At 36.9% G+C, this 18,585-nt stretch overlaps 1 protein-coding gene across 1 annotated transcript in view; it reads left to right on the forward strand.

The window, feature by feature from the left end:
- NAALADL2 (N-acetylated alpha-linked acidic dipeptidase like 2) overlaps positions 1–18,585 on the forward strand; it is a 1,041,900-nt gene that overhangs the window by 993,645 nt on the left and 29,670 nt on the right. Inside the window, 1 exon segment of the mRNA XM_023760057.1 lies at positions 8,830–9,028. Coding sequence (XP_023615825.1) covers positions 8,830–9,028 — 199 coding nt within the window.

The raw sequence follows: 18,585 nt of genomic DNA on the forward strand, positions 1-18,585 counted from the left end.
AGACCCCTCCCCTGATTGGGGTGTGGGGATGATCGGGAACAGAGTTGGTGGGGGGAAGGGGTGCAGGAGGTTGGGGGAGCTGATTGGGGCCCCAATTGGGCCAGTTGGCCACCACAGTGCGCGTCATAGCGACCAGATGTTCTGGTCGTTCTGGTTGTTCCATCGTCTGGTCGCTTGGCTTTTATATATAGAGAGATTATTGTAAAAACTACAAATGACCAAATAAAGTAAAAGTCACTTTCATTGCACTAGCCTGTTTGGCTCAGTGGATAGAATGTCGACCCATAGATTGAAGGGTCCTGGGTTCATTTCTGGTCAAAGGCACATACCTCAGTTGCAGGCTCCTTCCTAGCCCCAATTGGAGCACAAGTGGAAGGCAACCAATGGATGTGTCTCTTTGGAATTGATGTTTCTCTTTCTGTCTCTCCCCCTCCCTTCCACTCTCTCTAAAAATCAATGGGAAAATATCCTTGGGTGAGGATTAACCAAAAGAAACCCACAAAAAATGTCACTTTCATTTGGTCTGCCAATGTATACATTTATTTAGTGCAAGCCAGATTCAGGAGGAAATTATTTCAAACACTGTGGCTTGTTGCCACCTCCCAATTATCTCACTAAATGTGAAATGGTTCTTGGCAGCATTTCTTCCTGTTCTTTGAAAAACTAACAATACTTATTTGATATGGCATTTTTTTATTAGCTCTGATAATTCGTTAGTGTCAAGCACTTCATTTTAGAAGGGAGGGATAGTATTTCAAGGTGATGATGCCAAGGAGGCAGGCACTCTGTGTTGTTAGAGACGTAGCTTCATATTTTCAAGTGTCACTTTGTGTTTTTCCTATAATCACAAGTGATTCAGACTCACCTAACATCCTTTTTATTTCTTTCTGATAAATGTAAAATGAATTTATTGATTGGCAAAATTAAATATGTGCTGTATACACTGCACGATTCTAGACCTTAACCCATCTGTTTCTAGTCTTGGTGTTACTTACCACCAAGTCCAACTCTGAACTGGCCTATCGATAGTTAAGGATGGGCATACTAGGTACCTGCCCCTACATCCAACATGAGAAATCCAATGCAATCCACCCAAAATCCAAACAGTTCTGAACTTGCTAGATTTCTAATGGTTTGACATGAACTGACCTTTTTGTGTGACAAGGACTTCAACGCAAAAGCATTCTCTGAGAAGTATCTTACTGTGCTTGCTCAGAGAACATTGATGAGATTGGCCCCCATTGGACACAGTTTCCTAAAAATATGTTTAGTACCAATCCTCAGTATATTTTTGTAAGGATCCTTATTATATGTAACCATATTAAAGACTGTGTTTTGAACTGGCCAGTGTGACTCAGTTGGTTGTAGGATCGTACCATACACCAAACGTTTTCAGGTTCAATTCCCAGTTAAGGCACATACCTAAGTTGTGGGTTGTGGGTTCTCAGTGTTTCTCTCTCTGTTCCCCTCTCTCTAAAATCAATAAACATGTCCTTGGATGAGGATAAAAATGAGGTTGTGTGTTATTTATTGATATTCCATACCTGGTTTCAAGAAAGGTTTGAGACAACTGGGTCTGTAACAAAATCTAATTGTCCCATATCCTCAGTGCGTGTCTCCCCAAACTAATTTTGCTTTCCCCCCATTTCTTTTTTAACTCATATGTGTATCGCATAATGTCCCTTAAGTATTATCTTTTTTTTTTTTAAATATATATTTTATTGATTTTTTACAGAGAGGAAGGGAGAGAGATAGAGAGTTAGAAACATCGAAACATCGATGAGAGAGAAACATCGATCAGCTGCCTCCTGCACATCTCCCACTGGGGATGTGCCCGCAACCCAGGTACATGCCCTTGACCAGAATCGAACCCGGGACCCTTCAGTCCGCAGGCCGACGCTCCATCCACTGAGCCAAACCGGTTTCGGCAAGTATTATCTTGAATACAATATCTTTTGTATTCCTCAGAATTATTCTTTCTTTAGTTTCATTGATTTTCTCTCTTCACACTTTGTTGCCATTCATACAGATTCCCTCTGTTATTTCCTTCCTTATTCTGAGTACATCACCCACATTCTTTTAAAGTTTTCTTTTCAGTACTTACATGTCATATGTGTCACTACATTAATTGAAATGCAACATTTGTCCTACCTTCACATAATAGGAATGGTCTATTTTATTGTGATTTCCCCCCCTATATGTTATTTTTAGGATAAAATTCTGTGTCCATGACAGGATAGTATTACAGTTCATTATTCTGAGTGTTGCCTCACTGGCAAGACTTTTAAAGTTTTTGCATGTTTTTTTAAGATACATCTAATATTTGCTTGTAATAGAAATAGAGTATCCTTGTCCTCATGTTAATTCATTTTTATCTAAACATTTTTATTTTATTTTTTCATGTTTTGATTTAGCCAAAGCATAATTAAACTCACATGTGTTATTAAAAATACAACTCCAACTTTCTGCCTCATCAGGGGGGTAATAAAAAGTGAACCATGCATGAATTTAATGTATTCAAGAAAATTTTTGCTCACTTTTCCAAAGCAGCCAATAACCAGATCATGTAGTTGCAAATATAACTCAGTGGGAGCATCTGTGGGCCATAAAAAAGAGCCCCTAGTTTAATTTCCGCCACACTCAGATGAAACCATTCCACACAATATGTTAAAAGTCTTGCTAGATTTTCATCTGCCTTGGCTACCTGGTTCATTGGATAACCTTTAAAATGCAGAATAATTTTTAGAATATGTTGCTTATTATTTTTAAAAAGTGGCAAACCTAATTCTTCTAAATATGCCACTTTGACATCCTTGCAAAAATATTTCCCTGTTGTATTCAATTTAGACATAATTATCCACTGTCTTCTATCATATTTTATCTTGAAATAATATCCATTTTTGTGCATTGTACAATCAATGTTGCATTATTTGATTATCAATAGAGCACTAGTTTCTACATTTCTTTCTCTACGTGGGTCTTTGCTGATTTATTTTTTTTAAATAACCAGCTGAGGTGACTCATTGTGATTCATACTAAAGAAGGCAGCATGACCAATAGAAAATGTTGTTTTCCCCGGCTGAAATTATATTGGCAATTTATTTTCTTCTCTGTAGTGATACCATAAGGTATTTTAAAGATGACATTAAGTCACATATATTTTCTCCCGGAATAATCTTCCATTCTGCTTTTAACCAGTGTGTTCTGCAGAACCTAAATTATACTTTTTGTTGTCACTATACATCTGCGAAGACTAAGCTGTGATTGTGCAATTGTTAGCACCTTTAAAACTGTGATAAGCTTATCTATAGAGGAATAGTTCTGTGAAATACTAGTAAAGTAAAAGGCTATATTGTTTGATAGAAAAATGTAGCTTTAGACTATAACCAGTATATTTCAGTCTTAATTTAAAATGAAATTGAGTGAGTCTTTAACAATACAGCCAGAAAATAGAAACTAAAGATAGAAAACTGGAAATAAACTGAAGTTTAAAACTTTTTGGAACCTGAAACTCTGAAGAGAGACCACAATAGAAGGCACTAAAATCAGTCTTTAAAATAGGGCAGTTACAAATTTACCCACAGGCTGTGGCATGGACTTAACACACAAAGGTTTATACTAAGTGGAAACTCATCAATCTATGAAGCGCCTAAGGAAAAGGGATAGTTTGTGCAGGTCCCAGGTTCCTGCAGATTAGAACATGAGTAGATCTACTGGGTGCAGTTGGCACTGTAGTTACTAGTCTTACCCAGAACTCTTAGAGGCGCTGTGGAGAGGACTTGTCTGGAGTACCCTTGAGCTTCTGATCTGCTGGAATGTGTTTTGGGATCCAGGATCAAGGGTCCTTAGGAGGAACACATTTTCAGGGAAGCCCTTCGCACTTTAGAAGTCTCCATAAAGACCCAGGCATTGCGCTAAGTGTCTCACATTCCTTGTGACATTTAATCTTACTCTAACATTATGCGTTTAGCCGGGTATCATTAAAACTGTTTTTAGAGATTACAAGAAACTGGGCCTCAGTGTGGGAGTGGGGGGGGGGGGTGTTGTGTGCTCTGTGTGTGTGTGTGTGTGTGTGTGTGTGTGTGTGTCTTACTCAAGTGTATACATTTAAGGGGTAGGTTTAGGGCTTGAGTATAGGTCTGCGAGATTCCAAAGCCCTTGCCCTTTCCACAACAGCATGCTGCCTCTCAAACTGCCTTCAGGAGAGGATGCTGTCTGTTGATGTTTGGCTAGAAGGCAGGAGATTCCCTGAGTACTAGGAATATTTCCTCCAGTATATTTTAAAGCCTCTCCTGAATTGGCTTGCTTAGATGCCAATGTGCATCTTAACATCTGCTGACTAGTCATTCTTCCTTCCCACCATTCCTCTCTCCTTCCCTTCCATCCTCCCTTTCTCCCTCCCTGCTCTTCAATGAATATTGATACTGCTTATAATGTCCATCTCTGTCCTATCCAGAAAAATCCAGAAAGATAAAAAGGTTTACGTTAGAGGTAGATTAAAACTCTAAACAGGTGAGGATTTAGGGAGCACTAATCATATTGTTTATAGATGGAACACTTGCCTCAACCATTTTAACATCTATCAAGTCCCAGAACTTTCAAGAGTTCCATTTGAGATGTCCTTAATTTCTGGGCAATTTTTTTTTTCTCTCAAGTTTTATTTCTCCCCTGGAACCTGCTAAGCATATTCTTGTACACAATGAACTCTTCAGTCATCCTCATAAGCATTCATTTCATCTGACACTATTTATTCTCAATTTGTGGATTATTTATAACTAGATTAGAAACCTATTAAGGTTCCAGATTTAATCTTATATCTTTGCCCCTCTCCCAACACTTCCAGAATAGCACACAAAATAGGACTCAGTAAGTACTTACTGAGAATACATTTGTTATTTTCCTTGGAGATGAAAGAGGAAAAAAACACAAATATATACTAGAGGCTGATGCATGAAAATTCATGCACTGAAAGGGGGGTCCCTCAGCCCGGCCTGCCCCCTCTCACAGTCCGGGAGCCCTCAGGGGTGGGCGGTTACCTGGCGATCAGGGGAAGGCGATGCCCCATCACAGCTCTGCTGCTGCCACTGCAGGCAGCACAAGCCTCAGCCAGCCCTGGTTAAGTGAGTCTTGGGTGGCCCTGGGTGGCTGGGCAGCCACCATACAAGGCTTGCCTGCACCTCAGGCCAGCCCCGGGTGGCTGAGGGGCTGAGGGGACTGGGGGACTCTGGAGGAAGGTGTGCAGAGCCCTGGTGGGGCTGAGGGGATTGGGCACTGCCATATTGTGGCTGTAGGCGCCGCCATTTTTGAGGGCAGGGCAGTCAATTAACATATCCCTCCTTATTGGCTGTGGGTGCTGCCATCTTTGCGATGGTGTGAGGGTCAATTAGTATATTCCTTCTTTATTAGATAGGATATATATATATATATATATATATATATATATATATATATATTGATTTCAGAGAGGAATGGAGAGGGAGAGAGAGATAGAAACATCAAAGATGAGAGAGAACCATTGAACGGCTGCCTGCTGCATGCCCCCTATGCCCCCTACTGGGGATCGAGCTCACAGCCCAGGCATGTGCCCTTTACCAGAATGGAACTTGGGACCCTTCAGTCTACAGGTTGACACTCTATCCACTGATCCAAACCAACTAGGACACAAACTTTTTGTTTGAAACCTAGAAGTACATTTTAGTTGTCTCTTCAATAACATCAAGAGAATATTATTTTGTATTTTTAATGTTTATCTTTAATATATTTTACAAATCAGTTTGTTATACCATGCTATAAAAACTTATTAATGGTTGGCTTTTCACTTGGAGCAAAGATATAGAAGAATCATTTTTAGAGAGTGGATGTTTAATTCCTTTGCCCTTTCTATTATTTCTTCCCTTATTCTCCAGAGATTTGATATGCTAGCCCATGGAAAGAAAAATGGCGCTAGATTCATAGAGAATGCTGATTAAAGTGTGTAGGGAAGTGTCACAATATGTTTGTTGGGAGAGGCCATGGATTGAAGAAAGTAATGAGCAATGACATTTCTGAGAATAAAAGCAATATTAAAGCTGTTACAGTATTTTTTGCGTGCCTTTAGAAAATGAGTTGGTAATAATTTGTGTTTAGTTGGTGTACTCTGTTAACAATAAACTGCCTTAACATAGTGATCTTCATGCTTAAAGAGTGAAATAAACATGTTCTCCATTTTCCACAAGGAAATTGAAGGACACTAGTATTAAGTAATCTGTTCAAGACCGCATTGATGGTAATTAAGTAGACCAGGCTCTTCTCTGTTTTTTATATCAAGTCCTTGGTTTTCCAGTCCATATACATATTACTTTAGGATAATTACATTAATTCTCCTTGAGAGAAATCTCTAGCTCCTACTTCATGTTCTTGGTGTACTTATTAAACCTGAACTATTGCCCTGGATCAGTTGGTTGAGTGTTCTCTCATGCACCAAAATATCACTGGTGTGATTACTGTTCAGAGCATATTCTGTGGTTGTGTACTGGATCCTCAGTAGGGGGCATGCAGGAGGCAGCAATCTATGTTTATCTCTCTCCTTCCCCCTTCTTCTCTCTCTGAAATCAATAAAAACACATTTAAAAAAATATTACCAGAAAAATACCCCAAGCCCTTGATTTTAATTCAATTTAGTTTAACTTATCATTACCCTTAGATAGCCTCTTCTATTTTTAAATTTTTTCTTTACAACTGTTATTGATTTCAGCAAGAAAGTAAAGAAAATAAGATTTTTTTACTATGTTCTAAACATCTCCCTGGGTAATTTTTAGGCATTATTTAATATAATAATATATTTCAAATAAGACATTTTCCTATAATTCAACATTCACCCAACAAAATTTTTAATAAGTGATAATCATGTGTAAGGTATTATGCTAGAATTTGGAGATGCAAAGAGAGATAAAACATATCTGTGGCTCTTGTGGGGTTCTTTTCACCCAGGGAAAGGAGAGAGACAAGACAAATAAATATTAAAATATGACAGATGTCGTGATGCTATGATCGAAGTCCACAATTTGCATGTTCAGTCATTCAACAAAACACAGGCACAGTTTTAGGTGCCGCCAAATAGTAGTGAACAGAACCACTACCAAATTTTTTTTTCCTCACAGAACTGACATTGTAGTATGGATCCTAAGGATCTTAAAAGAGCAAACATTTGGAGTAACACAAACCTACATAAAAAGGCGACATTACTTTCTCAGTCTTATTTAAAGGGACAAATAAGCTCTAATTAGCACAGAAATGACCATTAGGAATCTTTAGAACATCAGTTATATAGCAAGATGACTCATGAACATTGAAAGTGAAGCTACTTTTCCATTTGTAGCCTCATACCCTTGAGGTAACAGATTTCCGCTACCAGGAATCTTTCTGGATCTAGCTCGTTCCTAAAGCCATCAAAGCTCTGTGTCCACACCACCATGAAAGATCAATTCATTTAAAGCTAAGTAAGGTAGAATGGTACGATTTGTCTCACTTGATTCAGTAGTAATGTCTTCAATTTTGTAGTGTATGTTACATCAGAACAAATTTTTCTTTCTTAAATGGAAGACTCTCAAGGATGTCGAACTTGTTTTTACTGTTGCTCAGTCTTTCAATTCCAGCATAAACTAAATGTTTCCTATCTATTTTGTTCATTCCTTGTGCCAAGATGTTCCCTGTAAGTTCTCCATATATTAACTTTGGCAAATTATAATAATTCAAGATAAATCATATCTTTATCTAATTATATTAGTAGGTCTTGTGGGGGGGGTTAGGGGGATTAAGCAAAAGAGATAAAAAAGAGAAAGAACTCATGAACAAGAACAACAATGTAGTGATTGCGGGGAGTGTGGTGGATGGAGGTGGAGGGGGGCATAAAGAGTGATAGAAAAAGTACAATAAGAAAAAATAACGTGATATTATTGTTATTTATAGGGGTAGATTTTCTAAATGAGTAAAAATATGTCTTCTCACAACATCAAGTTTTGTTGTGAAATCAAACAAGATAATTAATGAATGTGAAATGTACTATAAAAACATCAAAATGCCAAAACCTGTAAACATTTGATTTTATTTATGTTGTTAATTTCAGTGACTAAAGAGTTACAAAGAGTGTTATCTTTTTATATCCCTTATGAAAACCACTTAACTTTACATGTTTTCTTTCCTTATTGTATTTTTTTAAATAATGTATTAAATTTATTTTGTTTATGCAGTAAACAACTGTTGAGTGTCAGCACTATGCTGGACTCTAGAGAAACTGACATGTAAAATGATCCCCATCCAATAAAGGTGAAAGACAAAAAGATCATTGTATTAGTGATTGGTAATTCCACAACAGACGTATTTTATACATTGGCCTTAATTCTAACCTAGTTTTCTTTTTCTGAGCATATCACCTCTCCACAGTGCTTCTTAAACTTGAAAATGTGTGGGCTAATCTGAATATTTGTGTCAGAAAGATCCATCTTCTGATTGTAGCCTGTCATTTATGTAGCTTGATGATCTATGGCAATTTGCTTACTTTAATTCATTCTCACCCTCTATGAGATAGACATGACAATACAAGTTTTGGTGAATATTAAATGAGATAAATATATAATGTGCTCAGCCCAGTACCTGGAATATAGTCACTCAACTATCAGTACCTATTTATTGATGGTACTATTATTATTAGTGGCAATTATGATTAGTATTAGTAGTAGCAGTGGTAAATTTAATAAGCTTAGTAGAGTACAATGCATTTAGACAATACATCATAATCATTTGCTCCCTTGAGAATGTCTCTTCTGAAATGAGCTCATTTGTCTTCACCAGGTGATCAACCCAACACTCATCAACTGCTAGCCCTGGCCTCACGTCTGCGGGACAGTGCTGAACTCTTTCAGTCAGATGAGATGCGTCCTGCTAACGATCCCAGGGAGAGAGTTCCAGTGCGTGTCCGAATGCTGAATGACATTCTCCAAGACATGGAGAAGAACTTCCTGGCTCAGCAAGTACCACCAGGTTTTTACAGGTAGGATATGTATTTCAAAATTTATATTTTATATCCCTCAATAAAATTTCTATGTTTAATTTTTCAGAATATGTATATCCTGTGAACAAAACATTTTTTAAAATGCAAAACATATTATATCTCCAAGTTGAGGACCATTCTTCTCTCCCAAAGAACAGTTCAGCCGAAACCAGTTTGGCTCAGTGGATAGAGCATTGGCCTGCGGACTGAAGGGTCCCAGGTTTGATTCCGGTCAAGGGCATGTACCTGGGTTGTGGGCACATCCCCAGTGGGAGATGTGTAGGAGGCAGCTGATCGATGTTCCTCTCTCATCGATGTTTCTAACTCTCTATCTCTCTCCCTTCCTCTCTGTAAAAAAATCAATAAAATATATTTTAAAAAAAAGAACAGTTCAGCTGCATAAATATAGAATAAAGAAAACTTGGTTTAGCAGTACTTTATAGAAAATGATTAAGAATTTTTTGACATTAGGGCAGTATGAGTTAAACATGATATGGATATCAAAAAAAAAACACAGGTGGAATTAATAGGTTGTATTGGGAAAAATAAACTTTCATGAAAGAATCATAAGATGAACATATGTTATTCTGCCCTCATATGATCAAATCTAGAGTACTGTGTTTAATTCTAGAAACTATGTTTTTAAATTTAATTTTTTATTGTTGACACTATTGCGGATGTCCCCATTCCCCCCCCCCACCCTGGTTGCCCACTCCTTCCAGCCTCTGCCCCCTCTCCCTTAGCCCTCCCCACACTATTGTCTGTGTCCATGGACTATGCATATATATGTTCTTTAGCTAATCTCTTCACCTTCCTTTATCCATTCCCCCAACACCCTGCTGTCTGACATTAGTCAATCTGTTCTATGAATCCATGCCTCTGGTTCTATTTTGCCAATTTATTGTGTTCATTAGATTCCACATATAAGTGAGATCATGTGATATTTGTCTTCCTCTAACTGACTTATTTCACTTAGCATAATACTCTCTCCATGTCCATCCATGCTGTCGCAAAGGGTTAAAGTTCCTTCTTATTTACATCTGCATATTATAGAAATTCTATTTTTAAGAAGGAGTAAAAGAAGTTTAATATTCAGAGGAGAGTGGGATTTAAAAATAACTAGGAGCCGAAACCGGTTTGGCTCAGTGGACAGAGCGTCGGCCAGCGGATTGGAAGGTCCCAGGTTCGATTCCGGTAAAGGGCATGTACCTTGGTTGCACACACATCCCCAGTGGGAGATGTGCAGGAGGCAGCTGATCGATGTTTCTCTCTCATTGATGTTTCTAACTCTCTATCTCTCTCCCTTCCTCTCTGTAAAAAATCAATAAAATATATTTTTTAAAAAATAAATAACTAGGGAAATAGAGATATTTGATTAGAGGGTCACAATAAAGTGATTTCTGAAAACAGTTAAACAATTTTAACATAGATTTTAGTAAAATAACTTTTATAAGGACAGTGACTCCATTTAAGCTCTTAGAGGATAATGTGAGTACAACCTGTTTTGGTTTTTGAGTTCCTGGTACAGTAGAAATTAAACTAAGGAGGAAAATGTAGTTTAAAAGAATATTAAATATTCTAAATGTTTGAATTTTCTATAAGATTTTTCTATACCTTTCTGTGTGATGATTCTAATATAATGTGTGTGTGTATAACAATTATATATATATATATTCTCTATGTGTATGTGTATGTGAGTAGGTATTTATATATAAGTATGTGACAGGAGGCAAAGGCAGGAGACAAAGAAGTGTTAGAGCAGTGGTTCTCAACCTTCCTAATGCCGCGACCCTTTAATATAGTTCCTCATGTTGTGGTGACCCCCAATTTCATTGTTACAAATTAGACATAATTAAAGCATAGTGATTAATCACAAAACAATATGTAATTATATATGTGTGTTCCGATGGCCTTAGATGACCCCTGTGAAAAGGTCGTCCAACCCCCAAAGGGGTCGCGACCCACAGGTTGAGAACCACTGTGTTAGAGGAAGAGTGAGGCAAGAAGACTATTTCACCCAAAATTCTCATCATAAAAGTCCTGTGAGGCAAGAAGACTATTTCACCCAAAATTCTCATCATAAAAGTCCTCAAATTTAGCATTAACATTGCATTCATCTATGTATATCTAAAGGATATAACTAGGACTAAAGAATTCAAGCACAGAAGTACAATTCTTAATTATATATGAGAAAGAAGTTTCAAGCACAGAAGTACAATTCTTAATTATATATGAGAAAGAAGTTTCTAACAAGTAGTGTTCTTAAGAAACTACATATGATGCTTTTATAGGGTGGTGAACTCATTCTATCACTGCAGGTATTAAAACATAAGCTGAGTAGCCCTAAGCACTTGAATATTTGGACTCCACGAGGTTTAAGGTGTCTTTTAGTACAAAAATTCTGTGATCTGACAAATCACTTGATCTCTTCATGCCTTAAATTTTATATCTATAAAATGAGACAATGTAATGAGATCCTTTTCTAATTAGAAACCTTTTCTACTTCTGGTATTTGGTGATTTTTCTTTATGATTTTAAACCCAAATTCACATTTAAAATCTTGATTTTATATAATTTCTCCTAATACAATGACTCTGTGTCATAACTCTGGGAAACGTTCATTTATTAAAGTAGATATTTTTAAGGCATTTTGTCTGCTCCATGTACTGTTGTAAGCCTCAGAGCCACTGAAATCACAGTTGTTTGAAAAACAGCTGCCCTCATGAGATTGTATTCTAGGGGCAGGAATGGGAAAACAGGATGAACAAGGTAATTAAGTAAAATATAGTGTATGGTAAATTTAATAAGTGCTAAAGGGAAAAATTAAACCAGATTATTAAATTCAAAATTTTAAAAAGTCTTTATTAAAATAGGTAAATTATATTATTAGAATATATTATGTGGGATAATTCCATTTCCTTCTCCTTTAACTTATGAAGATTCAGAAATTAATAAAAACTATACATTAATACCTAGTGTTATATGTTATTATATAGTAAACTCTTTACCCATTTGCTTTTTATGGCACTTGACTACCCCCTATAGTCTGACTTATGTGTCTAGTAAACATTTTATTACCCCTTCAATAATATTTATGGAGTTAATTTACTTTATTACTCATTTTGAATAGAAAAGTAAATATTTGTCTTCATTTAAATTAACAATGATTAAGCAAGTGACTTTTTTTTCCTGTTAGTAATATCATTATGAGATACCTTGTATTCCAGTGTGTAAGCTTGAAAATGTTGGTTATGATAATCTTTTAACTTATATAGCAAACTTAAGGATTGAAAGCTTATAGTTCAACTAGAGGCCCAGTGTACGAATCCGTGCACCATTGGGGTCCCTCGGCCTGGCCTGTGGGATCCGGCTGAAACTAGCTCTCCTACATCCCCTGAGAGGTCCTGTATTTTGAGAGGGCACAGGCCAGGTCAAGGGACCCCACCGGTGCATGATTGAGGCTGGGAGGGACAAGGGAGGTTGTCCATCAGGGAGGGACCACAGTAGGGCTCCAGGGCGTGTCCAGCCCATCTCGCTCAGTCCCAATGGGTCAGACCCCAGCAGCAAGCTAACCTACTAGTCCAAGTGTCTGCCCCTGGTGGTCAGTGCACATCATAGCGAGTGGTTGAGCGGCCTTAGCATTCATTAGTATATTACGCTTTGATTGGTTGAATGGCTGACTGGACAACCAGACACTTAGGATATTAGGCTTTTATTATATAGAATATTTTGGTATTGTTGTTACTATAGTTATTGAAGGCAAACATGCATTCTATTCTTCTCCTTGGCTCTGTTAATTCATTTCTATGCCAACATTGCAAATAGAGTAAATAGCTTTATTATGATTCATTTGACTGAGCTTTATCCCCAGATTACCAAGAATTTTACCTCATTTATGAAATATATAATAAATAATTCTACTTTTATTTGTTGGTAAAGAATTCACATTTCTAAGTATTCTGGATGAAAAAAATCAAAATTATAAGACTTTATACTCTCAATCTGAACAAGCTCCTTTTTTATGGGAGAGAAAATGTTCAAAGTGGTGTGTGTGACAGGATGACATGTAGTTTAGGAAAATGGAAACATTGATTACTTATAATATGAACTGTGCAGAGAAAAGATAAAATTGTTAATAACATTCGGTAAATGAGCTTAATTTTCTAAATGTTAAACAACTTTTAGAGATGTTATTCATGTAAGAATCTCACTCTTCAATCCAATGATGTTGTGGCAATTCTCATCAAATATGTAAGGAGGAAGTCAAAAGTGATTTGCTTCTTAAGAAAGTTGTTGAGAGAAGTTCACTGTGTAGAGCTAAGTATTGCATTTGGAATTTTGATTTTGTCCCAAAGGATACTGCCTCAACAAAAGTGTCACTAAACACTGAAATATATTCATGTTGGAATAGGCAAAATAATTTTCTTCATAATTTGAATCAGACAATTCAAAGATTTTTGAATCCTATGATGTTGGTCTAAAAATGACAATCATTCCTATACATAAACTTTCATTGAAGATTGCTCTGTGCAAGCATACCAATGGAAACAGTCAATATAAGATCCCAGCTTTCAAGGAATTTAATTTAATTAGAGGTAAATAATATTAATTATAAGTTAAATAAATTTACAGAATACTTATTCAAAGGGCCCAATAAGTGCTTTAGGCAAGAAGTGCTGTTGGGATTCAGTGAAAAGAGAAAGTATTATCCTGTGGCAATCAAGAAAGATTTTTATAAGAAAAAGGAGAAATTTATCTAGTCTTGAGGGGATGGTAAGGTGCTCTATAAATTAGGGAGTGCTGTAGACTGCATGTTTGTGCCCTCCCAAAATTTATATGTTGAGAACTAATCTTTCATATGATGATATTTGGAGGTGTGGCCATTAAGAGATGATTAGGTCATGAGTGTAGATGTATAATCCCTCATGAAATGAATTAGTAGCCTAGTCACCTTAATAAGGAGATCCTAGAGAGCTCCCTTACCCTCCTGCCATGTGAGGACACAGCCATCAATGGGGCAGGAAATAGTACTCACCAAACCTGAATCTACTGATGACTTGCTCTTGGACTTCCCAGCCTCCAAAACTGTAGAAACAAATGTGTGTTGTTTATAAATCACCCAGTCTATAATATTTTATTTTATTTTTAAATCCTCACCTGAGGATATGTTTTCATTGATTTTTAAAGAGAGGAGGGAAGAGACAGAGAGAGAAACATGGATGCAAGAGAAAAACATTTGATCCATTGCCTCTCATATGCACCCGACCATGGATCAAACCCGTAACCTTTTGATGTGTAAGATGATGCTCCAACCAACTGAGCCACCTGGCCAGGGCAATAGTATTTTCTTATAGCAGCCCAAAATTACTAAGACAGGGAACATTTCCAGGAGAGGACAGTGTGAAAAAGATACAAAGGAGAGGTTGCCTGTTATATGCTAGGGAGGGAAAAACAAGAAATAAAGATAGTCAAAATGGTTATTAGACTCATGATTATGGAAGTCAGGAAAAAATAAAATTGTGTAGTCCCTTAAATACTCTGTTGAGAGATTTGGGTTTTATTTTTTTATAAAAAAGAGCTATGAAAATATCTGTGTTGAGGGAAGAATTAACTGAAGTTCCTAATAATTGGCATTGCAATAGAGAGAGAACAGAACCCTTCAGGAAGACTATGGTATAATAAAGACATGGGGAGTTAAGAACATGATTTGGAATATTGGTGTCAATGAAGAGCAAAGGGCTGACTTGGGAGATGAAGTTAAGGAGGAATAGATGAATTAGTGCCTGAGTGGCTGTGGAAGTCTTATTTCAGGTTGTTGTTAGGATTCCCCTGGGGCTAGGCAGGTAAAACAGGGTTGGTAGTGGAAAGAACCTCCTCTTTCTCCATTTCTCCAGCCAGTTAGTTAAGGCACTTGGTATATCTGGGTCTCTATGTAGTTATATGGTAACCTGTTGTTAAAGATAATTTTTAGAGTCCCTCGAGCTTAAGAATCTGATCCAATGGACACTCACTGTATTAACTGAGGGAAGTTTTCTAATCCTATAAAGGGGAGCAGGAAAGATCACAATGATAGATTATAAGGGCATAATAAAAAGCTGCAAAGTGCCCCAGAGGTACTGAGATTGATAAGCAGTGGGGAGCACATGGAATGCTATTTATGATCAGGGATCACGTAAGTGAAAGTGTGTTGAAAACTACAAACACATTGCAAAAAAATACCCAGCAATGTAAAATCTGACTCATTGCCCCTGAGTAGGAAGGGGATTGTGTATTTTCTTAGTCATTTTGAGTCATCTCTCTCCCTCCTCTCTTTACTCTAATTCCAATAGTTACTGCTCTTATACTCATAGGGACTAGGGGTGTCTGGAAATGAGATCTTGTGGCATCTGCGTTTTGTTATTGAATTCTTTTTAAATCCCTGTAGTTATTATTCTGCAAAAGCAGATTAAGCAGTCTGACCCAGCGAAACTATTCATTCTGCACTATATTTTCCCTAAAAATATAGACTATTTTTAGAACAGTTTTAGATTTAGAGGAAAATTGAACAGAAAGCACAGAGTTTCCATATAACCTATAACCCTTCACACACACACACACACACACACACACACACACACACACACAGTTATAGTCTCTCCCCTACCCCCCATTATTAACTTTTGCAATGTGTGGTACGTTTGTTACAATTGATAAGCCAACATTGATACATTATTATTAACTAACTAGAGGCCCGATGCATGAAATTCGTGCAAGAGTAGGCCTTCACAGCCCAGCTGCCTCGGACCTCGCAGCCCGGGCTTCATCCAGAAGGTCGTCTGGACAGTCGTTCAGCTGCTCAGCCCTTTGGTCAATTTGCATATTATGCTTTTATTATTAGAGATATTCATAGTTAATATTAGGGTTTATGCTTGGTGGTGTACATTCTATGGGTTTTGACAAATGTATAATGATGTGTATCCAACATTACAGTATCACACAAAATAGTTTCACTGCCTGCTACACCTATTCAACGCTCCCTCCCCACTCCCTGAGCCACTGGCAACCACTGCTCTTACTGTCCCCACAGTCCTGCCTTTTCCAGAATGTCATATATTTAGAATCATGCAATATGTAACGATTTCCAGGTTGGCTTCTCAACTTAGCAATATGAATTTCAGTTTCCTCCACATCCATTTTTTAATCATTGAGTAATAATCCATTGTATAGCTGTATCACAGCTTCTTTATCCATTCACCCATTGAAGCATTCAGTTTTTGACAATTATACATAAAACTGCTATATATACATAATCTTTGTGCAGATTTTTGTGTGGATATATATTTTCAACTCACCTGGGGAAATACCAAGGAGCATGATTGCTGGGTCATATAGTGAGCCTATATTTAGCTTTGTAAGAAACTGCCCAACCGTCTTCCAAAGTGGCTATACCTTTACTTTCAGTTGTTCCACATTCACACAGAATTTTATGGTGACAATTTGTCAATTGTCAAATGTGGTTTTTAGCATTCTAATAGATGTGTATTGGTATCTTATTGTCTTAACTTACAATAATCTATGACATGATGTTGAGCACCTTTTTTTATGCTTATTTTCCATCTGTTTATACTAGTATATCTTCTTTGATGAGGTGTCCTTTATCATCTTCATGCAATGCCAATATTTTCTCCCAGGCTGTCTTGTATTTTCACTCTCTTACAGGGTCTTTCACAGAGCAGAAGTTTTTAATTGTAATGAAATCAAATTTAACAAGTTTTCTTTCATGAATTGTGCTTTTGATTTTGTATCTGAAAATTCATCATCACTGCAGGAGCACTTAGATTTTCTCCTATGTTGTCTTCTAGGTGTTTTATAGGTTTGTGTTTTACATTTAGATTGTTGATCCATTCTGAGTTAATTTTGTGGAAGGTGTAAGATCTTGTCTAGCTTCACTATTGTTGCCTTTGGGTGTTTAGTTGTTGAAAAGTCTATCTTTTCCATTGAATTGCGTTTCCTCTTTTGCCATATAATATACTTTTAATATTGCCTTTTATAATCAATAGCTCACCTATTCATAGTGGAATAGCTTTTAGAATTAAGAACACCATGGAACAATGATATTGTAAGAAGACTACTGATTTTGGGATTTACAAAAGTAGGAAGGGATCTGAATGGAAAAATTCCCCTTTTACCACTTGCATGATTTAGACAAGCTAATAAGCTACTCAGCTTCTCATCTTTAAAAATGAAAATCTCAAAGGGATATTAATATGAGAATAAATTTAGATAAAATATGAGGCTAAAATTAGATAAGATGAGGATAAATATGATATGATAAGATAATTTATAAACTATGGAATCTTATACAAATATTATAAAATAAAAGTATTTTTATATCATTCTGCTATTTGTTACTTCAGAATCTGAGAGTATTCTGGGTTCCAAAGCTTCTTCCCCATATTTCTGTTACCAATGAAGAAATACTTACCCTGGCCAGTGTTGCTAAGTCGTTAGAGCAGCAGCCCAAGCACAGAAGTGTCATTGCTTCCATTTCTGCTCAAGGTCACGTACCTCGGTTGCAGATTCGATCCCTAGCTCCAGTTGGGGTGCATGTGGGAGGCAACCAATTGATGTGTCTTTCTTATCTATCTATCTATCTATCTATCTATCTATCTATCTATCTACCTATCTATCATCTATCTCCCTCTCCTCCTATCCCCCCATCCCCCTTCCATGCTCTCAAAAAGAAAAAAAGGCTATGAAAAAATATATTCTCTGGTGAGGATTAAAACTTTTTTTCTAAAAAGTACTGAAAAATATTGATGTAAGTTCTCTTACCCCAGGGCCACTGCAGTCCTGTCTCTTAAACACTTGTTGAAAGCTTGTATATCGAGAGGTTGCAACATCCCATAGAAAATAAAAAGTGTTGTGCAGTTTTTAAAAAGAGTAAATATAATATTTAAATAGCATTAGCTTCTAAAATAAATGTGGGCTTTCAAAATAACAAACATTATCCATTAGGGAGGCCTTCTCCCACACCACGTTCTTTAGGTGTCCAGGAAACACTATTTAAAAAAAAGCATCAAAACAGGGGAGGGGGGAACGGTAAGAGATCAACCAAAGAACTTTTATGCATGCACTACTAGTAAGCATAACCAATGGACACAGACAATAGGGGGTGAAGGGGTGTGAAGGCCTGGGCTAAGGGGCAGGGGCAAGAGGCAGGCTGGGAGAGGTTAATGGGAGGAAAAGGGGAAATATGTAACACTTTCGACAATAAAGAATTTTAAAAAATAAACTAATTAAATTTAAAAAAAGCATCATAGTTTTCTGGGGCAGATTCTCCCAAGTTTTAAATTTTAAAGTTTGAACCACTTTTTAGATTTTGGTACCAACCATTTCATGCTTGAAATTTAATATCTTATGAGTATGCATTCTCCCTAGCTAATTTTAGCAAATTTCAGCAAAATTCCTGGCCTTGTCAAAAATTGTCGCAGTGCTTAGGACATGAGTTCTTGAGGCCGCTGTTGTGTCTTAATATCTCCTCTCTTCACTTGCCTCCCATACCCCAGCCTAAAGAG

This window comes from Myotis lucifugus, unplaced genomic scaffold, assembly GCF_000147115.1.
Source record: "Myotis lucifugus unplaced genomic scaffold, Myoluc2.0 scaffold_170, whole genome shotgun sequence".
NCBI classification, from domain to species: Eukaryota; Metazoa; Chordata; class Mammalia; order Chiroptera; family Vespertilionidae; genus Myotis; species Myotis lucifugus.